The sequence below is a fragment of the Eschrichtius robustus genome, chromosome 20, assembly GCF_028021215.1.
Source record: "Eschrichtius robustus isolate mEscRob2 chromosome 20, mEscRob2.pri, whole genome shotgun sequence".
Classification (NCBI taxonomy): domain Eukaryota; kingdom Metazoa; phylum Chordata; class Mammalia; order Artiodactyla; family Eschrichtiidae; genus Eschrichtius; species Eschrichtius robustus.
The window spans coordinates 1,349,538-1,375,415 of record NC_090843.1 but is presented as its reverse complement, the minus strand read 5'-3'; the positions used below and the strand labels follow the sequence as shown (position 1 = coordinate 1,375,415).

The 25,878-nt window shown below is 47.1% G+C and overlaps 1 protein-coding gene across 10 annotated transcripts in view; it reads right to left on the bottom strand.

The window, feature by feature from the left end:
• Nucleotides 1-2,453: 2,453 nt before the first annotated feature.
• The window catches only part of CEP112 (centrosomal protein 112), a 414,548-nt gene continuing 391,123 nt past the window's right edge, over nucleotides 2,454-25,878 (bottom strand). For all 10 annotated transcript variants that reach the window (XM_068530225.1, XM_068530226.1, XM_068530227.1 and 7 more), the window contains 3 exons: nucleotides 7,612-7,713; nucleotides 4,158-4,222; nucleotides 2,454-2,862 (listed from right to left, as the gene is read on the bottom strand). In XM_068530225.1, the coding sequence (XP_068386326.1) occupies nucleotides 2,859-2,862; nucleotides 4,158-4,222; nucleotides 7,612-7,713 (171 nt within the window). In that variant the 3' untranslated portion in view covers nucleotides 2,454-2,858. The remainder of the gene's footprint in view (nucleotides 2,863-4,157; nucleotides 4,223-7,611; nucleotides 7,714-25,878) is intronic.

Here is a 25,878-nt window from a genome sequence, read left to right as displayed (position 1 = left end):
AAAATGACCTTGTGTTCTGAAACTTTGCTCCCACCATTTTTGATGTTTTACCTTTCCTTTTTACTCTTAGAAAGAAAGCTAAGACACCCCTGCCTTCTGCAGATGGGCAGGCACTTCAATAAGAAAGCTGTTAATTGTTCATTCAAACTCACAGTTTCTTCTTTCTGCGCTTTCTCTGCCGATGCCTTTAACGAGGTCGCTCGCCACAGAGCCACGTGCCTGCTTCCGAGGAAGTCACTGCTTGTCTGCGACATTACCGGGGAAGGCTCGAATCCCAGCTATTTCCCTTGAGTCTCAGTCAACTCTTTTGTACAAACTAGGAAGCAAGTCCGCCCCTGCTCCGTTCCCTACCTCTCTGTCCTCTTTTTTCTCCATTGTGCCCCGGGGTGGCCGCCCTCGGAGGAGAGCTGATCGTTGAGCGGGGATGTGGCCAAACCAGAGGTCAGACCCCTGAAATGGCTCACTGTTGGGTGACGCAGAAACGGTGGATCAAACGAAACCCCGACACGTGCCGATGACCGGTGCCAGCGCTCCTGTTAACCGCGCTCCTCCTGACCCCCTCACTGGGCAGACGTGCACACCGAGGGCACCATGACCCCACAACTTTCCTCCTGCTCAGCCCGGCCAGCCACTACCTGTCGACCGTGGCATGTTGAGATGTAAAAAGCACAGGTGCTTGACTCAGGTGTAGTGCCCGTAACTGCTGGCAGTGTAACTAAATTAGGTACTTGTGACGGGCAACTGATCTTCCACCAGATAAAAGAGAGGATGACATCTTAGATGATTTTATAATAAGGCACACTGTTTATAATTTATTCCTAAGCACTTGCTTTCTCTCCCGGTAGCCACTTTTAAACTGAGCACTCAACTCAGGAAGGAATTTTCAACACGCCAAGTGCAATCTTTCTTTCTCTTCCTTATCAGAGAACGTTTACAAGGACACTAGTGTCAACCACCTAACCCCTACCACACACGATCCGACTGGCCTGTACGACACGCCTCAGAAGGGAAACTGGATCTGGGTGATGCGCAAGGTCCACCCGTGTTTGTAATCTCATAACCCTTGAAATAAGGAAACGAAAGAATAGCAGGCAACTTCCCCAAACTCCTATTTACCCATCGAGAACAAATTCTCCCCAGGGGGAGCCCAATGGCGGCGCACGGCGCGACTCACAAGGTATTGTCGCTTCAAGCCGCTAAGTAACCTTCCTAATGAAACCTGCTGACCGTCAACCCGTTTGCCACGGTCTGTACAGAAGGACTTAAAATTAACCTCGGTGTCGCAGTCATTCCCTACCGAGTGCTAAATCACAGTCTGAGTACCAACTGTCTTTCCTTGTTAGGTAGTTTTAATAGCATCTGATACAATTTTGCCTTTTCTCCGAATAGTCTTTAGGCCAGTGCTATCATTTATTTCACATGCAAGGAAAACCCGATCTTTCAGAGCACAGAGACTTACATTCCTGGAGGAGGTGTCGGGTGAACCTCAGCAGGCAGCGTGGTGACCAGGCCGAGATGATCCAGTGCAAGACTCTGAGGTCCCTCACTGACGACCAGGCGGTGTTCTTGCTGACCCTGGCCTGGCTGTGGAAGTGGAAGGAAAACCTGCTCCTTCCTTCTCATCCCACGTCTCAGTTACAGTGCAAAAAAGGGTAATGAATCCTCGGGCAGCAAACAACAAAGATGGGCGTGGGAAAGGGAAAAGAACTTGAAAAACGGAATAAACGTTCTGCCCTGTCCTTTCACAGCAAACTGGGTGATTACAGCCCTGCGCACGCTCCAGATCTTCCAGGAGCCTCCGAGGCCCACGGCAGGCACCACAGCACAGCCAAAAGAACACGACCATCCGCTGCGGTTCAAAGTGCCCTCGGCAAATCAGCGTTGACCAATCAGCACAGAACGGCTTACTGGCATTCGGGCGGGGACTTAAACACCCAGCCTTGGGAGCCAACACCAAATTCTCTCCACAAGGAAAACGGGACCGAGCAAAGCTCGTTCTGTCATCACTGGCTGGTGTGCTGAGTGTCCTCCCGACACATCTTGACATTTTCAGGCTTCCTTAAGGAGCGTCAATGGATATTATAATTAAACCGCAACCATAAAATCAGAGATCAAGCAAGTAACAATAAAACCAGAGCTGCTACATAAAATTCATACCCTATCCTGCCTCTGGTCCCAGATGAGACTGACAACCAGCATGACAAATGCTTGGACTGATGTCAGATGACTCAGTGACTTTTATTCTAAATAAATGCACTACTTAATGGATTTGATCCCTGACATGAATGACATAGCTATTTTTTCCCGTAGCACAATTTGAGATGGTCAGTATATTCTAGGGAAAAACATGCCGTGTCACATTTATTTTAGCAAACGAGGTGCAGTTAAAAAGTAGAAATAAAACTGATAATTACAAAGTAATATTTTAATAATATATGAACATGAAAACAATGTAAACGTTAAAAATTCTGATATGATACTACAAACGTGATTTTGATCAGCCGCAACTGGTAAAATTCTGCGTAAAGGCATTAACAAGGCATTGCAAGAAATCATTTCTTTTCCCAATATAAGCAGTTCTCAGTACACACTCAGATGCACACAGATATGGAAATCAGAAAAAAAGGAATGCTAAAAAAAATAACGTAGGCAGACACAAATAAAACCACCCCGTTAGTGTATGAGTGATGCATGTTTTTATGATCTTAATTACATTTAAGTATTAAAAAATGCCATTGATCTCACAGTTTACTTTACAACATCCAAATCTTCAAACCTGTGGGAAGAAATCCAAAGCTCTGTCCAGACGGTTAGATCCATCCCACGCTCCTGGGTTACTCAGGTACGTCATCATGTGGTTACCTGAAGATCAAAAACCCCAAAGTTACAACTTTCTCTAGGTTTAACGGGCATGTCCATAATAAAATATGTTCTAACTCAGGAGGAGCTGGAGAGAGGCTGAAAAGGATATTTATTTGATATCAAAATGTCATCATTTACACCCATAAGGGATCAAATCCTATCTATACCAAGAATCTCTTGAAAAGTGAATGAGTCACAAAGTTTTTACTTTTTTAAAACTGAAGTATAGTTGATTTACAATATTGTGTTAGTTTCAGGTGTACAGCAAAGTGATTCAAATATATCTACGTACATATTTCTTCGATTCTTCTCGATTGTAGATTATTACAAGATACTGAATATAGTCCCCTGTGGTCCTCGTTGTTTATTTTATACATGGTAGTGTGTATCCAAAGTTTTTACTTTTAATTCGGTGCCAACTAAATGGTTCAGCCTTTCACTGTACTAAGAGGAGGGTTGTCAGAGCAGGTAAATGTGATCTACGTCAGCGACGTCTCTGGGAGCCTTTGGCTGGAAGGGTCTCCCGCGTCCCCGAGACGTGCACTCTGGGGGCACAGTGTTTGGACACCACTGAGCCGTTTATCTATTGATATTTGGGGCTGGTGAACATCTGCTACAGAGCCAGGCGTCCGGGGATGTGGGGCTCTGGAGCTGCGGGTGGCCACACTGAGGACCACGCCATCTCACTCTTAAGAGGAAGACAGCGTCTCCTTAACCCTGCAACTGGGCTTCAAGACAACGTCCTGCCGTGACTCTGCAGGTGAGCCCGGCCTTGTCAGGCGCTGGCTGACCCTCATCTCGTTTGGATGGTACTGTCGAAGCGCAGTGATGACAAGGAGGGGGACTTCTCCAGACAGGCTCTTTACGAAAAGCAAGTCTTTTTCTTCAAAACTGATACGTTTACGCATTTTTATTCATTTATTTATTTATATTTTTGGCTGTGTTGGGTCTTCGTTTCTGTGCGAGGGCTTTCTCTAGCTGCGGCAAGCGGGGGCCACTCTTCATCGCGGTGCGCGGGCCTCTCACCATCGCGGCCTCCCTTGTTGCGGAGCACAGGCTCCAGACGCGCAGGCTCCGTAGTCGTGGCTCACGGGCCTAGTCGCTCCGCGGCGTGTGGGATCTTCCCAGACCTGGGCTCGAACCCGTGTCCCCTGCATTAGCAGGCAGATTCTCAACCACTGCGCCACCAGGGAAGCCCTTTACGCATTTTTAATGAAGATTTTAACACCCAACCAGGAGACCCACAGGTGCAGACAGTACAAACTACTCAGGAGACATTCTGGCCACGACTGTACCTTCTGCACTGGTAGGTCGTCAGCTCCTCTTGAAGGATGGATGCCCTCTTCTGCAGAAAGTTAACCTAGAAAAGAGACCTCGTGTGAGAAGAGGTGAAGGTGGCTTACAGGGCGACACCTTGCAGATACACAGTGTCTGGTCGGATTTTATTTAAATTCAGACAACTCTCTAGATAAAATGCAGAGGATCTGTTGAATGCTAATGCTGTGGCTTTGCATTTGATCACATCCCATCCCCACTGGCACTCCACCAGAGGCTACAGAACCAAGTTCAAACCCTGCACTGCAGAGCTGTTTGGACCTGGCCCTGGCCCACCTGGGCGCTTCATCTCCCCTCTTCCACCATCACCACCTTCCACCTCGCATCCTTCCTACTCTGCGGCCCTCTGACACAGGCCACCTGCCATCGTCTGCTTTGGAATGCTTGGCTAACGACCTCCTATTCACCGTCCACTGTTGGGTTCAAGGTCACCTCTGCTCCTGAATTCTTCTGCCCGCCCCCACCCCGCCCTGCCCCTCATCACCTCCTGCCCCAGGCAGCCAGCGGCCCCCTCCTCTGTATTCTCCTGTTCTGTTATTAGCACGTTTCCAACTGCCTTCTGGTGATTTGTCTTCACGTCTCTCCCTCACACACGAGAGCTCTCCTGGGGCAGGGATAATGTTGGAGTATCTCTGTAACCCCAGTTTCTTTTTCAGGGCTGGACATGTAGCTGGCATTCCCTAGCCGTTTCAGGAATGAATGAGTGAGTGGAAACAAAATTACTGCCTACTAGAAACCTTAATCTATCCTGGGGATTCCCTGAGGTTGGAGAGGTGGTATTTTGTCATGGAAAGAGCCTGCGCTTTGTCTGGCGTTAGGCCAACTCGCGTTCAGCTCCTGACTTGGCCTCCATAGCTCTAGGAAAGTTCCTTTTTCTCTTGATGCCTCATCTGTGAAATGGGGTGAACGAGAGCCAGTTCCCAAGGTCATGAGGATGACAGGAAGTGACTAACAGGAACTGCCTAGTCCAGAGAGCCTGGCAGGTACCACCCTGTGGCCCCCGCCCCTGAGGGGCTAGGGATGGGGGACACTGAGCTGTCAAGTGTAGTCTCTTCAGTCAGACCTTTACAGCATGGTTGGATTATCCCGAAGCATAAATTCCTATGCTATTAAAGATACCTGTATCAGGCATAAATTCAAAAGCACTTTACACAACCTACTAGAAGAGGTTTCCGGATAACTTACACCATGGCTTAATGTGATCAGGAGTCAGTGGCATTTGATCACTTTGGAGCTTTACTCTTGTCTCTTTGGTCTGAACTGAAACCATGGCAACGGTCGATTCTGAAACATGGTTATGCAAGACAGGACAGCTGGCAGGGTAGAAACTGCTTGGAGAGAGGGAGTACGGCTCTTCTTTTTTCTTTTTTAACATCTTTACTGGAGCCTAATTGCTTTACAATGGTGTGTTAGTTTCTGCTGTATCACAAAGTGAATCAGCTATACGTATACATACATCCCCATATCCCCTCCCTCTTGTGTCTCCCTCCCTCCCACCCTCCCTATCCCACCCCTCTAGGTGGTCACAAAGCACCGAGCTGATCTCCCTGAGCACGGCTTTTCTGAATGGGTGCATATCAAAGTGGTCCCGCTGCTTTTCTGACTCGTCACATCACCCCGGTCTGAATTTTATCCAATTAATCCAGTGACCCACAGGACCACTGATAACTTTGACAGATGCAAGGACTACACTGATCCCACTTCCCTGCCTCCACCGTGCTTTGCCACTGGAATTCCAACAATTTTCAAAAAACACAGGCACCTGTGCTCTCAAACGAACTCTGCTTGGCTCTGTGGTCTGCACCTCCTTCGCACAGCTGCCGATTCTGAGGCCCTCGCGCAGCTGGCAGCGCTCTCTTTCTGGGTCAACATCCAGTTTTAGGAGGCTGAGTGGCTTTTATTACAGTGAAATGATATGAATGATAACAGAAGCCCTTCAGGTGGTTATCAGATTTCTCTTTCTTTTTTTCTTAAAAATACCTCCTCTGAAGGTGCTGGGTCCTACACAGCTGACCCTAAGGAAGCCCTCCTACAAAGTGAATGGGTAAGCCACATCTCAAGGAGAGCCTTCCACGTCAATAAAGACGACCTAACCCTTTGTAAGTTAACACTCTCCTGTCATACTTATTTTTACAGGTAGGAGTGAGCACAGCCAAACTTCTTAGCCTACAGAAGCGATAGCTAACAGTAGCATAAGGGTTGATGTAATGAACTTTTCATTTTCAGATGAGAGATTTTTGCTGATGGGAACAGAAAAGGCACAGCTAACATCTGCTTCACATATCTGTCCTATACATTATAAATAGCTAACGTGAATTTCATCAAACTACAGCACTTGTTTCATTCGTAAATAAATTTATTGAGCACCTACTCTGTGACAGGCATTGTTCTTGGCACAGAGAGAAAAGAAATCTTTCCCTTGCAGAGCTTTTCCGGGAAAAAGAGTATGTTTTAAATTTCTAAGTGTATTAGAAATGGGAATATGTGAACTTCTTCTCATGTTGAGTTAAAACATTTGTTTTTTAAAAAACCAGGAATCTATAAAGCTAATGCTATGTAAAATATTTACAGTAATATATAAAACTTGTTTTAGAGAAAACTTATGTAGGAAGTTTTTAATTAATATCTAAATTGAAGTCAGTTTTATCGCTTATAAACTACTGTACCAAGAACTACACATTTCAGCAGAAATATCAATATTTAACCGAATTGTTTGAATACCATGTCATTATCCTGCCTCGATCCTAAAATGCATCTTGTTATCTCTGACAATCATATAAAATACACCAGAATAAAAATGCTTCTAACTTAGCCATGTTTTTTATTTCTCTGCACTTTCACATGATAAGGAGTTAGCAATGTGCTAACTGATGGCATTTTGGGCCTGGAACCAAGAATAAAAGGGTGAGTCTGTGTTGGAATGCGGACTGTAAATAAAAGTGACCGTAACTGAGCTTTTCAATTTCAAGGATGCTTTTAAGAAAATCTTATCGAGACAAAGAGTTCTTAAGCTAGTAAGAAAAAATTCTTAAAAGCCCCACAAAACAAAAAACAATTCATCCTGGGCACTCGGTTATTCTGTGACACCACATGGATTTCTGGCATCAGTTCAGAAACCAACATTAATTAAGATATGCACATCATCTAAACCAGGGGTCCCCAGCCCCCCGGGCCATGGACCGGTACTGGTCCGCTGCCTGTTAGGACCTGGGCCGCACAGCAGGAGGTGAGCGGCGGGCAAGCGAGCAAAGCTTCATCTTCCCATCGTTCACATTATCACCTGAACCATCCCCACCCCACCCCCCGCCTCCTGTCCGTGGAAAGACTGTCTTCCATGAAACCGGTCCCTGGTGCCAAAAGGGTTGGGGACCGCTGGTCTAAACCCTTGGAAAATTCCTTGATTCTAGAAATTACCTGTGACTTTAGGGAGGAGATAGTGTCTTCAAGTTCTTGTCTTAGAGATGCTGGCATCAACCCTTTAAATTTTGTTTCATATTCTTGTCGTATGTAAGTTATCTAAAGTGAAAAAAAAAAGCGTGTCTTTTTTACCACGGAAATGATTGTTTTGCGTTTAAGAAATCCCAGAATGATGTCCATTCATTACAAAGGTAAGTTTGTTACACGTGGTCAGGAACCAGACAACTGAGATGAAATAAGGGGAAACACAAACTGAAAAAGGTCCTCTGTCCTTGTCAATCTGGGAGAGAGAGTCCCTGTCACAGCACTTTATTTCTTTAAAATCCTCGTTGACACAATTTCTGGCATTGGATAAGGAAAATACCTGTCCTCTCTTCTCCACTCATGATGTACACATGATGCTAATCCCGCAGCCTCTTCTTGATCCGGGTGCGGATTCGGATCACGCTACGCTGTGTGTGAGGACAATTCATGGCATGTCATCTGTTTGGTGAAGACACTCCCCCTGACCGTCTAGGTACCTGGGTGCTTGATATCATCATGTGATTATGAAGGTGCAAGTGAAGGAAAATCTGCACGGCTGCGTCTCCAGGCCTCCCCATACAGGTAACCAGAGGGCCCCTGTCATCGTGAGCACCTCTGATTCATGAGTTTCCCTCTGCCTCTGAAATACAGCCAGGCCTCGCTCAACGAACCGATGACCAGTCACTGGGCTGGTCAAGGAAAAGCTGGTGGCTCATCAAACTACAAACAGGTAAGGAAGGTGGAAGAAAAGCCTTTGGAAGAATACGCTTCAGCAGGATGAAGAGGTGTGTTCGAGGGTGAGCATGAATGTGAGTGTGTCTGTCCTGGTGCCTTTCTCCAGCTCTGTTTCTTTATTTCTCTTTCTCCTAATCTGAGCTGCTATGGAATTCAAAACTGTGTTGCATGTGCGTGTGTGGGACTTAACTAAATATTCAAGCTGAATTGCAGTGTATCCCACAAATGAGTCATTGGACACACCTGGGAATAAGGTAATAGACTATGAAAATATGTGCAACTGAGTTCACTTAGACAAGTCTATGGATTTACTGAGGATAATTTAAAATTACTAGCCTTTAATTCCCAAATTTTCTTATACTAAACTAAATTAAGGGATAAACGTGCTCTAATAGTTTATTTTATTACCTACTAAAATCCCACGGCAAATGTTCTAGAACATAATTTTTAAATTTTTGGCAAAGTATTTTTTTGAGGTATGTTACAATCTTGTGATTTATGCCTAAAGGGTAAACAAAAGTGATGAAAAATGATCTCTCCCACTGATGAAATATTTGATTTTTCCCATTTTATCTTCTTGGACGTAAGTCCAATAGTAACATCTGTCAGTTGACTCAAATGAAAGGCAAACACAAAGTAAAACACATGATTTATAAATCAGACTTTAGGGGCAGCCTTTATCAAGGGCTTACAGGCTACTATATATTGACTATTTTTTTTCTATCACTCAACACTGGCTCTGAAATTTTGAGCTACTACTCTTAAAAAGGACTCACGTTTGCTCTATTTTTTGTATCCCTGTTTGTTTAGAATGTCTGCCCTCTGCCTGTCCATTTGAAATATAACTTGTCTGGGTATAAAAATGCTTCTGTCCCATGTTCTTTCTCTCAGAACTTTGGAGGTGTTTCCTCAATGTCTTCTCGCATTGCTATGGTGAAGTCTGAAGTTAGGCTAATTTTTTTTCCATGTTGAATGTGACTTTCTTTCTCTGCTTGGATGTCCACATGATTTTATTTTTCCCTGGATTAGGTAACTTCACTGGGATATGTCTTGGTATTAATGATTCTATATCAATTTTCCTGAGACAATGTGCGTGCTCGCTCTTTTTAAAAAAAATATTTATTTATTTATTTGGTTGCACTGGGTCTTAGTTGCGGCAAGGAGGGCTCCTTAGTTGTGGCGGGTGGGCTCCTTAGTTGCAGCACGCACGTGGGATCTAGTTCCCTGACCAGGGATCAAACCCAGGCCCCCTGCATTGGGAGCATGGAGTCTTAACCACTGTGCCACCAGGGAAGTCCCTCTTTCTATCTTTATATTCAATTCTTTGAAGAAAAGCTTCTTCTGTTAGAATTGTTTTCTATTATATCAATAGTTACATATATTCATGTTATATATGATTTTTTTTCTATTTGTTCTCTTCTTCAGGAACAGAGATTTTGCATGTGTTGGCTCTTCTTTGACAATCTTCCATATTTACAATTTTCTCTATTATTTTACTTTCTTATCAATTTATATCTGTTTTATATTTTCATTTTATTTTGTGTGATCACCATATTTCCTTAGATGTTTTCAGTTATGATTTTCCCATTTTTGTTTCTTCTAATATGGTTTCAATCTCTGTAATCTCTTGATTTTGACTACCTTTTTTCCTAAACTCTGAGAAATCACTTCTCATCTTTGTTGAATTATATCATCTTTAAACACGTCTCTTTTCTTCTTCTTCTCTCTCTCCCCACCTTTTTCCTTGACAGAGAGATATGTCAATGTGTTTTGTAAATGCTTTGACATTATGAAGAACTGTTTTGGTTTCAAAGAACTGTAATTTGTCTGAACCTTCTCCTTACTTCTTGGGTAATTTCCCATTTGATCTATGTTCTAATTTGCTTGTTGCTTCCACTCCTTCTTTCTCTCTCTCTTAATCTAGCAAGGCTCTTAACCTAGTTCCTTTTTCTTAAAAAAAATTAAAATTTCATTTTTGAATGGAACCAGCAATTTTCTGAATGCTGAGGTAGGGAGTAAGCTGGGGCAGGCCACAGCTATGGTTCAGTTTTGTTGTCATCAACACCCTTTGACCAAACCTATTATTTTGTTTGTACTTGGGGCCCACCTGCTCTTAGTTTTCAGCTACTTTGGAGGTCAGGGCCAAGCACTGAAGCCCTTTAGTTAATGCTCATAGCTTCTCTGGACTCTCTTTTTTTCCCACTTCACTTTTCACACCTGATGGTCTCCCTCTACTGGAGGCGAGTCGTAGACAGCAGAAAATTGTGCGTGAGCAAGGTCATTCATTGATCACCACTACCCCTTCCACCACTTTTAAAATTCAGTACGCTATATTCCCCAACTTTTATTGAGGATCTTGCCATTTCTACTTTCTGTCTATCCCTTTCTTCTTTGTTTTTATGATTTTGGTGAATCTGAGTGAACTTAAAATGAGCCCTTGGAAAATCCGACATTACCTCTCCTATGGGTGAGACTATCACTCAGAAAAATATTACTGCCCTGAATCCTTAAACCCGAATCCTGAATTTAATCGTCATTATACGAAGCAGACGCCTATGACTTTAATAAAGTCATGGAAAACTTTAACCAGTCCGTTTTACTCTACTTATGAGGTTAATGACGTTACTTGCCAGCAAACGTTTATTGAGTACTTTCTATGTGCTGGTTACAATTCTGAGTATTTTAAGAAGTGTTTAATCCCTCTGACAACCCAATGAGGTAAGCACAAATTTGAACTCAAGCAGTCTGACCCTCCAGCACATATGCTTAGCCACTGTGCTCTGCAGTTTCTCACACAATCTCCCCACATGCTGACGGGTTTCCTTCACAGACACCACCAGCTAGAGCAGTTTCCTCCACTGCACAGTTGTGTCCTCCCTAGCGCAACAGGGGCCAGGGGACATCCTTCCAGACATCCAGCTGGTCTTTGCTCTATTTTTTTTTTTTTTTTTAATGACAACAATAACAACAGTTGGTTCCAATACGGTATGGTTTCCCTATACTTTCCCATTGGTTTAAAATTTTAATTTACTAAGCATTTATGACAAGACTAATTTTTAAACATCCGTACAAATGCAGTACACATATTGACCTAAAACAAAAGTTCCGCAAATTCCCCACATAAGCACACATTTTAAAGTCCGACCAGTGAAGGATATATCTAAGTTTGTTCCACAGCAAAAGGAGAAAGAAGAAGGAAAGAATTCGCTTAGAGTCCTGTACATCACTTTTGACTCCTGCTACTATTTTTCGGTCCCCACCTCTGTCCCAGGATGTGTTTGAGGGGAAATGATGAGGGAATGATGACATTTGTCTACAGGCTAAGTGCAGACTATTAACTGCTAACTGCTAACCGTGCCCCTCCCCCTCCTCCCTGCCTTCCCCCTTCGTGCCGTTAACCTGGCAAGAAACAAGGGGAAGTTGAATTGATCTAAGCAAAGGGTTTGATGGGCATACAAACTAAGGGAGGTCAAAATTGTTTACATGTAAATCTATTTTATTATTAGATTTGAACATTAAATCTTATTCACGTACAGTGTCCAATTGTATTAGTGAATGACGTTTATGAAATGCGGAAGAATTCAAAGATCATCCTCGCTTGAGTCCTTCTGGGAAGGAATTTCCATCCCACCTCACCCTTCCCACTGCCCTCGAGAAGCACCGTGTAGAACTATCTGCTCTTCCTCATCCCTCCAGCATCCCACCCAATACACACAGCTTCCCTCTCTCCACAATGGTTACTTCTCTCTCCATTTCCATCTTCTTTCCTTTAGGAAAGGAAGATTAGGAAACTCAGGACATCATGACAAACAGTGACGCTCCTGTAACGTAAGCCGAGTGGAAACGGTGTATGTATAACCTGGTACCCACGTGAACAGGGAGGGCTGTGCTTGGCTCCTTGGCCACAGACGGCCCACCTTTCCCTCGAAGGCACAGCACTGACAGTATTTCCTTTGATTTTAAAAATGGACTATGAAGACCAAGAACCTCAGACCTGGAGTTCAGCATCACAATGGAGTAAAGCTCACATCCTGTATAATCAGACAAATACTCATGTGCATAAATAAGAGTGTATGAAGTGGACTTGAGCCAAGAGGGTGTCTGCAGAGAAAAATTCAGAGTGATGTTGAAAACAAGATTGAACCTTGGAACTCTATAATTTCATTAAAAATATGGAAGGGAGAAGTAACACATGTCTGGTGGCACTCTATCAATTAGTCATGTCAGGACGTCCAAACTACAGCAAATACGTCAACCTCCTATCGTGAAAACAACGAGACGGAAGTGAGTAGCTTTGTACAAACAACGTAGCGACGGTGTCTCAAACACACGATATTTTATCACAGGTGCCAACGCAGCCAATACCAGACTCACTTTCCAAGAGCTGAGCCGCGGGGAGGCCAGTCGCTGAGTCGTCACTGGGAAATCCTGCGGGTTTTCACACGTCTCGGCACAGTCAGCCGAGACCCTGCTAATTATTTGCATGTATTCGTGATTAGCCTGAGGATTCCATTTAAACCTCTTTTTTATATTTTTTAGTACCTACTGACTGAGAAAGGACATCATGACAGAAAGCTTCTATAGATTCAGAATCGATTGCAAATGAATCTTCATTGTATAATCGAAATAATCTACATACATTTGGAAACACTACTTATCTGCTTTTGAGCCATATTATTTAGCCAAGCGACCAACAGTGACTGGTGTGTCCACGGGTTTTCTCAGACCCTTGCTGCAGGTGGGGAGCAGTGCTCCCTGATCAGTGACTTCAGGGAGGGATCCCAGCTCAAGACCACCCACCCAGCCTGGATCTCTCCCAAGCAGAAATCTGTGGGAGGGTTAAGGGACACCACCAGGTGCTCCTATTCACGGTGGGTTAGTTTATTCAGAACCCCGGCCTTCTATGCCTGCGTTGAAGGCCAGAAAGAAAGCTGAGTTTGACTGGTGGGGAGGTTGGAGTGGGTGAGGTGGGGGAAATAACGAGAGAGAACCTTGGAGCCCCGTCCACACTCTGAGGGAGGGTGAGCGGGGGCTGGGCACTGCAGCCTGGGGTCAGTAGAGAGCGTCACAAAGACACTGGGCTTCTGAAGGGTCGGAAGGGGTCGGAAAGCCTGGGAGGAGGCGGGCGGAGGCGGGGTCTGGGGAGGTGGCGCTGGGGGTCCAGAATGCAGTGCCAACAGTGCATTGCATTCCCCGCTGGACTTCACCGGGGGGGTGTCACTCAGGTGTGACAAGCCATCTTGCTGCCCAGGAGCTACAGGTGACAGAGTGGAGCCAGCCCAGAGGGGGAAGAGCTGAGACCTGGAGAGACTGAAACCGGCCCTTGTTCAGGAGTCAGCCTATCCTTGGTCTCTTCTGCCTGGGCTGCCTTTTCTGTCAACCTGCAACCAAAACATTCCTATTGAAACAAGGCAGAACATGCAAAATATTAACCTGCATTTATGTGTTGCATCTGCTCAACCAGAGGTCAGCAAATTTTAGACTGCAGACCAAATCCGGCCCACCACCTATTTTTGGTGAATGAAGTTTTATTGGAACACAGCCATACACATTTGTTTACGTATTATCGATGGCTACTTTGCCATGACCTCGCTGAGGGCTCTTCATAGAGACCCTATGGCCCACAAAGCCTGAAACCTTTTCTGTCTAGCTTTTTGCAGAAAGCAGGCCGACCCCTGCCCTAGACTGCGACACTGCAGGTCGGGGGCGGTGTCCGTCTGGCTGACTGCTTCAGCTCGGGCGTTCAGCTCACTGCCTGGCCTATGGCAGCACCTCCTTAAATATTTGCTGAGTGAATGAATGAATCAAAACCTCAGCGCACACAACTGTGGGCGTTAAGTCAGTCTTTGTCTTAAGACGACAGGACCTTCAGAAGGTCCAGAGTAAACCCTTTCCCGAAATACGAAGAGCAGGTTCTGTCATCACGATGCTGCAGTTCTCCATCAGCACAGCGGCTGTTAACAAGGAGACCGGCTCCAAAGCTGGGAAAATCTGAGGCAAACACCAGGGCCTCCAGGGCTGCCCAGATCCAAAGTGATCTCAGAGATTCACCCGAAGGAGGGGAGCCCGTTTCACCCGTGCCCGGTCTCTCCTCTCCGTTTCTTCCCCTTACTCACTATCAGGTTTTGCTTTTTAAATAAATTTATTTATTTAATTTACTTATTTTTGGCTGTGCTGGGTCTTCGTTGCTGCACGTGGGCTTTCTTTAGTTGCGGCAAGCGGGGGCTACTCTTCGTTGCGGTGCACGGTCTTCTTATTGCAGTGGCTTCTCTTGTTGCAGAGCATGTGCTCTAGGCACACGAGCTTCAGTAGTTGTGGCTCGTGGGCTCAGTAGTTGTGGCTCACGGGCTCCAGAGTGCAGGCTCAGTAGTTGTGGCGCACGGGCTTCATTGCTCCGCGGCATGTGGGATCTTCCCGGTCCAGGGCTTGAACACTTGTCCCCTGCATTGGCAGACAGATTCTTAACCACTGCGCCACCAGGGAAGTCCCACTATCAGTTTCTTTACAGGGTTGGGATGTGAAATGACTCATGCTTCTCTCCTTTTTTTTTCTCCTGAAGTTAAATGGCAGCTCTTCTCTCACTAGAATGTATCTTTTGGTTTCTACGTCTAATGTTTTCCTTCCTAATATTTTTCTTTACTTCACTTGGGTTGACATAGACCATGAACACTCCCTGACTTCCAAGAAAGGCGAATGAATAGAGGACTTAAAGGGTTATGATCTGAGCAGACGTCCTCAAGGCAGGGGAGGAGCAGGGCTGACCGGGCAGCCCATGCGGTGAGGCGCGTGGGCACATGGAGGGCAAGTTCACACGCATCAGAGGACGGCAAACTGTCCACTTTATGTCAAAAGGTACGTCCCTGAAAGGGTCTGGAGAAAACGCCCGCGGGAAGACACGTGGTTTTTCCCTTTTGTTTACAGTCTGGATTTCCTCCCAGAGGGAGAGTCGATCAGCCCTTCCTGGAAAGGGGGTGTCCATCGACGGAGGAGCAAAACCCCAGCCAAGGGCAGGGGGAAGACAGCCGAGATGTGTAACCGACTTTGTGAATACAAGGCCAGGAAGGCCTACGGAGTGAGACTGGTATACAGTAAGGCAGACGCGGGGTCTGGGGTCTGTTGGATGTTTCCTCTTTGTACCTTGAAGTGAGGCTGGAACACTTGGTACGTGGTAGGTGCTCAGTAATACTGTCTGAACGAAGATGCGTTTGAATAGGGAGGTGGGAGCCTGAAATCACGGCGGGCAGTAAAAGTCATGCTGTCAAGTATAGATTCAATGGCGTAGAAAATAGAAAAAGTATAAGAGAAACCACCACTTATGAACATCTGACAGACACCAGGCACTGTACTAAGGAGCTGATAGATAACCTTCCACACATCGTGAAGGTTGTATTTAATCCTTACATGAACTTTGGGAGAGAGATATTATCCTACCCACTTCACAGATGCGGACGCAGGCTCACAGCGAGAACCAGGATGGAAACTGCCACGTCCTCATTCCTGGGAGGAGGTTAGGGAGGAGGAATTATCTGGAAATATTGTAAAGAAACTCAGGAGGGGAGGTGGCCTGGGACTCAGGGGACAGCAGTGGTGGAGAGATCAGGAGAAGTTCTTGTTCTAGGGTGACGGCTGTGGGGACCTCATATCACAGAAGCTGACAACCGGGTGGCTTGTGAAAACTAAAAGCAAGCGGTGAGTCGAATGAGAATTTACATCTCAGTCGCGCGCCAAGAAGAGTGAGGTTACTGTAGAGACAGAATGGGGGGAAGAGAAGGCCTGGTTTGGGTTTGCATTTACTGGGTTTGAGGTGCCCGGGAGACGGGCACGAGCACAGCTGATGAGGAGGCCGGGCCTGGACACCTGAGGACCACGAGCCAGAGGAGGACACAGAGGTCGGGGAATGGGGGCTCCTTGCAAGGGGAGCGAGAGACCAGGAATCTCCCAGGAGCCAAGACTGATGCACAGGAGGCAGCAACATTTAGGATGAGGGTGGCCAGACAGGTGGATGCAGGTGCGGAGGGGGAGCAGCCAGGTGTCACATGCTGCCGGGAGGCCAAGGCCAGCTGTCATCTGCCTGGCACGCTGTCACCGCGCACGAAACGGGGCCGTCCAGCTAGCCTGTCAGTCATCACAGACGTTGGTGAGCAGCAAGGCTACACGCAGAGTTCAAGAGGCAATTAGCGCTGAATACGTTGTTTCCTATTTTTAAAGCAAAGATTACACCAGAAGTGCCCAGATCTAACCTTCAGTTAGATATCGTGCAAAATATCCGATTTAGTCAGAGGTTTTTGAACTGGTTTGAGGGCATCTTTCAAAACCGGCAAGCCATGACTGCTCTTTCTTTTCTGCATTTTTAAACTCTTGACGATTATAAATAAGTTAAATCTCTCCCTCAAAGCACCAATTCCCTCCTATGTTTAAGGAGGCCTGTCCTGCCAGATTCGGCGTTCTACACAAAACACAAAGTAGGAGCACAAAGGCTGTCAGTGTCCCCACGTGCGCCCGGGACGCATGCGGGCGGTTCCGGTGAGCAGAACGGGATCTTGTGCACGAGTCCCCTCACCTCCCAGCTGATGGGAACCGAGACCCCGCAGCCTCAGAGCAGAAAACTTCACAACACCACGTAAACGGTCACCGACTAAACTCCCGAGTGTTCGCCTTTACACGGCAGACGTACGAGGAATTTCCGTGCAATCAGAAGTCAGGGAATGTGGAGTCATGAGGACGTCGCACAGGCTTTCTGAGCGATGACGGTCAGGGTCTGTGTCCGGCCTGCGTGACGCCTGGCCACCCGGCACGGCTCTGCGTGGGGGGCAGAGGGAGCGTGAGACGGATTGTGCCCTCTGGAAGCTTACACTGTCCCCACGAGACGTGTAAAAAGGACACGATTGGAGTGGAACAGGCCCCGGACAGGAGCGGGGGAGACTGATCGCCTCTAAGCGGGGAACGGAAGTCTCTACAGAGGTGCTGGTATCTGACCCGGATGCTTCCCAGGTGGACGAAAGGGAAAGGAGTTGCTGGCGGAGGGGAGATTGGGAAGCACAGAGGTGACGTGTGCGGCATTTAGGGACCACCGGCGGGGGCGGGTGTCTGCTGTGGATGGAGGTCGGGCAGGGGCAGGGGCTGAGGGAGCCACGTGGGGGCTGTACGGTCAGGGTTCATTCTGTAGACGATGGGAAAGCTCAAGGTTTCTGATTGGAGACTAATGTACCCCGACGTCTACTACAGGACAGGGAGCCGACTCCAGCTGCCCTGCTGCTAGATTTCCCTTCAGCTGACTCTCTACGCTGTCGGCCCGCTTCCCTGAGAGGTGGACCTGACCGCCTAGCCCGCTCTCCCCCATCATGAAAGTACTTCCATGATTTTTTTAGCTGTAGGTGAAGGACGACGTCCCCAGCACGGGTCATCCAAGGACCCTCGCAAGCCGACCTGAGCCTAACTTCCCAGGACACCTGTGCTCCAGTAACGACCTGCGCTTCTCCCCAGAATCCCAGCCGTTTTGCGCCTCGTGCCTTTCTTTGCGTACGTTGTTCTGCGCCCCTTCTGTTCCCCGATGTTCTCACACAGAACCTGCTCCAAGACACCTGTCCTCAGCCTTGCAGTCAAGGTCACCATTCCCTCCTCTAAGATGCCTCAGAACCTTGTGCATCTAACAGCTGTGACTGTCACCATCACCATCACCGTCAACGACTGACCTTTACCAAGTGTGTTCTACGTATCCGGTGCCACCTTGTGCTCTTCCGCATAGTGTATCATATGTTATTTAATCTCCCTATCAATCAACTCCATGTGGTCCATTTATGGCTTTTGATGCATGGAGAACTAGGCCCAGAGAGGTTCCTATTCTACCCACAGTCACACAGCTAATTGATTAGTAGCTGAGCTGACACCCATAGCAAGGTCTTCCTTACCCCAGCGCCTCTGCTTTTACTTCATTATCACATAAATTGTAATTATTGATTACATACTGCTTTTTCCCATAGGCTGTGGGTTCCCTGAGGGTAGGTGCCATGTTTTACTGGAGATTATAAAAATAAGATTACATTATTTACCTGAAGTTTGAAAATATTATATGGATTTTTTTTTTTTTTTTGCCAACATAAAGGCATCTTTGCCAGCCTCTTATGCAGGCTGGAGTCCACAGGAAGCAGAACATACCCGAAGACATATGTCTGGGCTCACACGACCAGCACCACACCTGTGCTAGGTGAGATGGGGAAATGGCAGGCCGGAGAGCGGTCCACTTTCAGGCTTTCAAGAGAGGCTGGCGTTTCAGGGACTTCCCAGGAGTTCCAGTGGTTAGGACTCAGCTCTTTCACTGCCGAGGGCACAGGTTCAATCCCTGCTTGGGGAACTAAGATCCCGCATGCCATGCCGTGTGGCCAAAAAAAGAAAAAGAGGCTGGGGTTTCTATTTTTACAAATCAGATAAATCAGTAATGAATATTAACTTGGCTTGGTTCACTTGGACAGATGTGAAAGTAAAATTTCTGTTAGAAACAGTCCCATTAAAGTGTCTTTAAAAAACTTCAGTGCGTTGCTCCTGACTCAGACAAAACCACCACGGCCTTAAGAGACTGTGTGGGGAGAGCAGCAGTGTGTCAGGCTGAGCAAGAGGCTTCCTCGCCCAGTCTCTTCTCATCATGATTTTCAGTGTGCTTTTCCAGGAGTGTCTCTGTGCGTTCTTTGTAAAACTGTTGCCCAGATCTTTTTTAAAACACATCAAACCAACAAAGGTCAAATCAAGAGCAGGAAGGTTTTGTTCTTTCAGATATTTTTGCTTTCATATTAAAAATGTACTGAAATCTAGAAACATACTCTGATGATGTCTGAGAAGAATTCATGGCAGAGAGTAAAAAAGACAAAGAGGAAAGCTCTCCACCGTCACGGGTGGCAGAGGGCTGTGCGATCCTCCGTGGGACAGCTTTTTTCTTGACTTCAATGACAGAGAAAAATCACTCTCTAAAATTAGAAAGACCCTGAACATTGTGTTCTGATATTACGACTAATGATGACTAACACTGTCATTCTTTGTGTTTATTGGCCCTCAAGGTAAAACACATTATGGTGAAAATTTTACCTACCTTATTTATACGTGAAAACAAACAGAAAGGGTCTTTTCTTACTCGGATAGAATTCTCGAAGGTTCGTGTTTGCTTTATTTCCAACCATTGGAGGCTGCCATCAGAAGGATCTGTCTGTGCAGCTTGAGTGCCAAGTGGTAACTGAGGGCTCCGTAGCAATTCCATCCCCTCTCTTTATCTCCCACGTGGATTTAAAACCGACCTTGGCAGCTGCAAGTCTAAGATTTGGGGTAAGGATACTATTTTATCTTGCATTATGTGAAGGATTTTTTTGCAACTTTGAGAAAATCTTTTCCTCAAAGATTTTCTTTGAGAAAATTAATCTTGCTTCCTCTGGCCTGACGAAGATTTTAAATACTCAGACAGATGAGCCCAAGTCCCTGTCCTAACAGTGGCCTTGTGAGACCTTGGTCCAGTGATCTTGGAAATAGAAGGGTTGTTGTGAATTTAGGCTAATATATGCTTTAAACGTCCCTTAAGGCAATTACATGTTTGATGGAATGGGAACTTTTGGAAGATTCGTCTGGAATTTTAAATTTGATCTATTCATGGTGTAGCTCGACTGTGTTTCTGGATCGCAGGTGGTGACCGTCCCTAGTAAGCTGGGAGAGGCGGAGGCCAGCACGCTGTCTAGGGACCGGGAACAGGATATCAAAGGGTGGCTGGTGGTAGGCGTGGAGGCCATGGACCTGCCATCTCAGGGTCCCTGGAGCAATCTGCTCTTAATGTAAAGGGTTCCAGGCCAGCGGGATGGTAGAGCCTGGTGGGCGGTTAGGTGGGAGCTTCCTAGGACGGGTGGGGCTGCTTCAAGGAAGACCAGCCTATGGCGTGCCCAGGACCGGACACACACCTTGCACCAGTGGGTTCCTCTTTACCTGTCCTGTCCTGTCTAGTGTCGAGCGCCTAGCAGGTCACCAGCGCTAGTCTGTGCTCTGTGTATGTGGCGGGGGGACAAGGAAGAATTAAACGCTGTCTTCAGAGAGCTTACCATTTCCTTGGAAACAAAATTAGCCCACAGACAGCTATGGGGAAACTGAGTATAACAGGAACTGGGGTCAAGAAGAGGCTCTTTGTGGCGTGGCACTGTTTGGGAAGGACTGAGGGAGAAGGTGAGCACCCGAAGGTGAACTGCAGTTGGATGCCCAAAAGTTCGGTGAAAGGAAATTCCAGGCGAAAGGGAAGGAAAGCACGAGCCAAGGGAAAAATGAGTGTGGCAGGTGTGGACGCCCAGAGCCCACCCAGCCGAGGGCCCGACTGGAGATGCCAAGGGATGCTTAGAAGAAACATTACACAGTCAACTAACCCAGGCTACAGAGACCTTCAGACGTCTGGCAGAGAAGTCCGCTCAGCGAGTGGGAGCCAGGCATATATTTTCAAGCAGGGAAGGCACGGTGACAGCAGCATTTAAGGAAATTACTCAGAGGGGAGAGGCAGGGAGGCCAAGGAGGGAGAGGCTGTTTCACCTGAACACAAGGTGATCAGGGTTCCAACAAAGGTGACAGTGCGGAGGACAGAGACGTGAGGCGGATGGAAAAGATGCACAGAACCGAGGCGACTTTTGGGAGGTGAAGTAACACGACTTGTGATGAAATGGTTATAAAGTGTGACTGATGGAGAGTTCCAGCAGAGCCTTCCTCTCAGCCCCGCTGACGCTGTCAGGGCTCAGCGTCCACACAGACGAGCCGTCCTGATACCTTTGGCTTCTTGGTTCCCACCTGTCTTAGCTCAGGCTGTTGCAACAAAATCCTCGAGACGGGGCGGCTTAAACAACGGGCCTTCCTCTCTCACAGCTCTGAGGCTGGAAAGTCCAAGATCAGGGTGCCAGCAGGGTCGGGTTCCGCGAGGGCTGTCCTCATGACCCACAGACGGCCACCTGCTTGCCGGTCCTCACAAGGTGGAGAGAGAACGCCATTTCTCACCTCTCTTCTTCCCAGGGCACTAATCCCATCCAGAGGGCTCCACCCATGACCTAATCACCTCCCAAAGTCTCCATCTCCAGGTCCTATCACACTGGGGCTTAGGGCTTCAACATATGAATTCTGGGTGGATACGACAACCAGTCCATGATACCACCTCGATTTGAACGGCTTCTGTTTCCACACTATAGGCGTTTCCACCCCCACCTGCTGTGTCACTTGGCCTTCTATTCACTGGCAAGCCCAGACCTCGCAAGCTGCTCAGACAACGCAGGTAAGGACAGCAGGCTCCTTAGTGGCCAAGGCCCAGCGCCTGGAAACGGCTGGATTTCTCTTACTTGTGCAGCCCCAGGACTAGGGCCCTCGGGCCCCAGGCGATGCTTGGCCTCACTAACCCAGTTCCCAGGCATGAGCTGCCTTTCCCTTGCCAACTGCGCCAGGTCCCTACTAGGACTGGAGTTCAGGCCAGTGACAAAGGAGCTGCTATGAAAGGAACTTTCTCTTCTGCGATTTGAGCCTGGACCAGGAACTAGCAGTCCTCTCGCAACCACGAGGAAGAAAACTTGCCGAGGCTGAAGCCGACGATACGGAAACGCAGCTTAAAAACGGAGCGAGGGCAGCCGGCTTCTGGTCACAGAACTTGAGTAACTGGGTTAAGCCTCCACTGCTTCTCAGTTACATGAAGCAAAACGTTCTTGTTGTTTAAACCAGTGTGAGTTCCCACCAGCTATTTCTAACGGAGTTCTTGGCCGGAGCCGAGATTCTCTGCCAGGGGCCTTGACTCTGCACCTGACAACCCGCTGGCCTGACCAGTCAGCCCGCGAGGTAACGACGCCAGGGGGAAACTGCCACGCCTGCCGCGAGCTGGATGGCTCAGCGCTGACCGCCCAAAGCTCCCTCCGCAGCTCCAGACACCCCACCTCCTCCTCACCCTATCACGATTCTGCCACCCGCAGTCTGCCCACTCCCCAGTTAACCGGTCAGCTCTCTCCTGAGCTCTCCTGCTGACCTAACCAAGATCTGATACGCTGACGTCTGGTACCGCCGGGTCCTCTGGGCCAGATCCCAGCTCTGGGGGCCCCCTGACACCTGCTTTCTTCATCCTGGGGCCACAGAGAGTAAACAACAACAGTAACACACACACACTGTCTTGACAGGGTCAGAGAGTAAACAACAACAGTAACACACACACACTGTCTTGACAGGGTCAGAGAGTAAACAACATCAGTAACACACACACACTGTCTTGACAGGGTCAACTATCAACTCACGCTATTTAACCTCGGTGGCCCTTCTCCGCTGCCGGCCTCTGTGTTACGTTGTACGGGCCTTTCCCACACAACTGCTATCTGACAAGAGACCTACGTACCTCGCAGCCGACGTGGCCAATGATCTGCCAGCGACTGGCCCTGGAATTCAGGGCCCAGTGGCACCTGTGCCTGGTGAAGCTTTTGGCAATATGTCGGGAGCGCCACAGAAAATAACTTTATTCAAAGTCAGGAGTTTAGTTCTCTGCTGTGTCTTAATTGATGCAGCCCATCAAAGCAGGCACTGCGGCGACCAAGGTATAAACCAATAACGCAAGTAAACGGAAGTGATTAAAGGACAGAGCCACTTGAAAGCAAGTGTTGCCCCATCTCCCCCAAAACATAACCAAACGGCTTTGCGAGGGAAGTTACAATGGTCTGCCTTTGTTTTTACTAAAAAGCACTAATAACAAATACTGGGAAATTCAACTGATAATTAAAGAAAAAGAACACTTCTGAGCTTTCATAAGTGAGGCAATGCTCTTTTCAAATGATTATAGTCTGGCAAGGCAGAGTCAAGGTACTTTGGTTTCTTTGTACTTTTCTCCCCTTTATTTCAGATTTTACGCGAATGAAACACGATGAGTAATTCCTTCTCTTTGGATCCTTCAGGATATTATTTAAACACTGGCACCTGGCCTAAGGGAAATTTAATGCTAAGTCAGAGGAGTATTTGAAAAATAGTTTACATGTGCTTTTGTACCACCCACCCCTGAAGTACACAGAGCTAGTGGACAAAATGAGCCCACGGCTGGTCCTCGGGGTCCTGGTGCTGGCGGGGCTGGTGCCTTTGGTGTAACGCACACCCCGGCATTCCCTTTCATAAAGTGAGGGATTGGAGCCACCTTCTTTGTAGCAAAGTCGTGACCTCTATAATACTTCTTAAACTGGGGACAATGGTGGTCTCACTGAGCCTTAACACATGATTTCAATCTGATCCGACAGTACTTAAACCCAGAAGTCCAGGAGGCGAACGGTTGAGCAAGCTTGGGAAAATGTCCAGGGAACCAAGTGGAGAAGCCCAGTGAATTACGGAGAGTAATCACAACTTCAGGGCAATGGGGTGGGGGAATAAAACGATATTTTCTGAGTTGGTATCTGTTATCGGATTGACTAAAACTGTGGGCTCACTCGGATGTACTAGAAAGCGAAAACCAGACCCAAACCAAACCAAACCAACCCCCCCAAAACAGAAAACCCCAACCAAACAACTAGAACAACAAAATACCCCCCAATAAACCCCTTAAACCCCCAAATCCTATATTCTTTTCTTTTATCCCTCTATAATTTATTATATTAAGCACATGCATTTTAAAAACATTCCTACACACACACACACACACACACACACACACACACACACACACAAAGCGCCTTTTGAAAAGGATCCAAGAGCGGCAAAAAATTAGCAGTGGGAATTAGGGTGGTAATTAATTTTAGGAACAAGTATATTTTAAATTTCATACATTTAGACAAAATGGAAAAAGGATTAAGATCAGTTTGTAATATTTGTATACTGAGGATAAACTTGCAGAACCTCGAAGAACGAAATGCACAAGAATGCAGCTGTCACAGAAGCCATGACAGGTGAGCAGTCACTTTTTTCCAGGGTCTCCCGTTGCCTGGGAAGGTTTGTCCCAGCCTCTACCCCTGCCCTTCAGACTGGGGCCCGACGCCTGGGACACTTCTGAGGGAGGTCACTGCATTTTGATAAACTAAAATTTGGTGATGAGGCCATTTAAAAAAAATTTTATTTTTGGTTTGTAAACAATTCACACATCAAAACCATGTAGGCTTTGTTCTCTGACGCATCCCCGGGGCCCTGCAGGTATTCTGAGCTGTCCAGTATACACAGTAAGCCTCCGGCTCTAAGTCAAGAACTTTCTACCCACATCCAAGAGACCTTCTTACCCCAGTGACTTGTATTTCAGCATTTTTCTTTCCATAACTCCAATCCCCCACCTGGAAAATCCTCTGTAGTTAAGCACTAAAAGTCTACATAATTCATAACCACAAGGGCAGAGAAAACCCTAAAACCACCTGACTGCACGCAGCTTTTGGGGAGCAGCGTTCCTGGGATTACAGGCTGAAAAGGAATCAAAGCGCCTTCTGACAACAACACAAAGTCAGACCTACGTCTCCTCCTTTCCTGGGATGGAACAGAAGGGTTTCCTTTCCACTCTAGTTTTGCTAAAACTTCAGTGGTTTCTCTTCTCCCAGTTTAGCACTACTGATTCACAGTAAGAGCTGGTGCCACCATCTCAGCCGAGGACAGGCTTGCGCCACGCAGAACCCTCGAGGGACACTTCCCCCTGGCCTCTCCTTTCTCCATCCTCCCCACCACGCGGAATCCCGCCTCCCCCTCCCTTCCACCCCTCCCCCCCGTTCCGGTGCCCAGTACTGTCACGTGTTCTCACCACTCTCTCAGCACAACTGTCCTTAGGTAAAGATGCTCTGATGGGTGACCACTTTGAGTCTCTAATGGAAAAATATAGTTCTGGTCCCTGATACCTGAAATCCTGCCCCGGTGATTTCAGTTTTCAGTGAGTGAGTAGGGGAGACATTTTGGGAGAGAGGGAACTGACCCTTCTCTCTTCACTGAAATCACACCACCGGTTTGACTTTGCCTGGTACTAAGACTAACTGTATTATCATTGCCTATTATGAGTGACTCATGTCTCTTTCCTTTCCAAGATGTTATGACACTGAGCCCCAACTGTTAGATCAACTGTAAAACCTAGATTTAGCATCAGGGGGTGTTTTTTCTCAAGACTTTGTTTTTAGATTCGAGAGGCTATCGTGCCACATTGAGGTGCATGTGTCACCACACAGATATAAAGGCAGGACCTGAGTTTGAGAAAGAGGTGTGCCCTCGGAATAGAAATTTGGAAATCACCGCAGAAATGACTGTGGAGGCCCGTGGGGATAGATGGTATCACTGAAGAAAAGAGAAAGTATAGCTGGAAGAAGTAAGAAATAGAGACCAGAAGACAGCTTATCTGTAACAAGGGGAAGTGCCAAAGCCCGGGAGTCAACAGAAGAGATTGTAAAGGGGGGTCTAAAACAGAGCAGAAACATAGGATAATGCAGATCAACAAGCCAATGAAAGTTAACTTTAAGAATCTCTGCTACTTGGATCTGAGCTCCTCCAGGGAAAGATTCTCTCACTCATGCTACGCTCCAGGGCTAGTGGTGCCTGGCA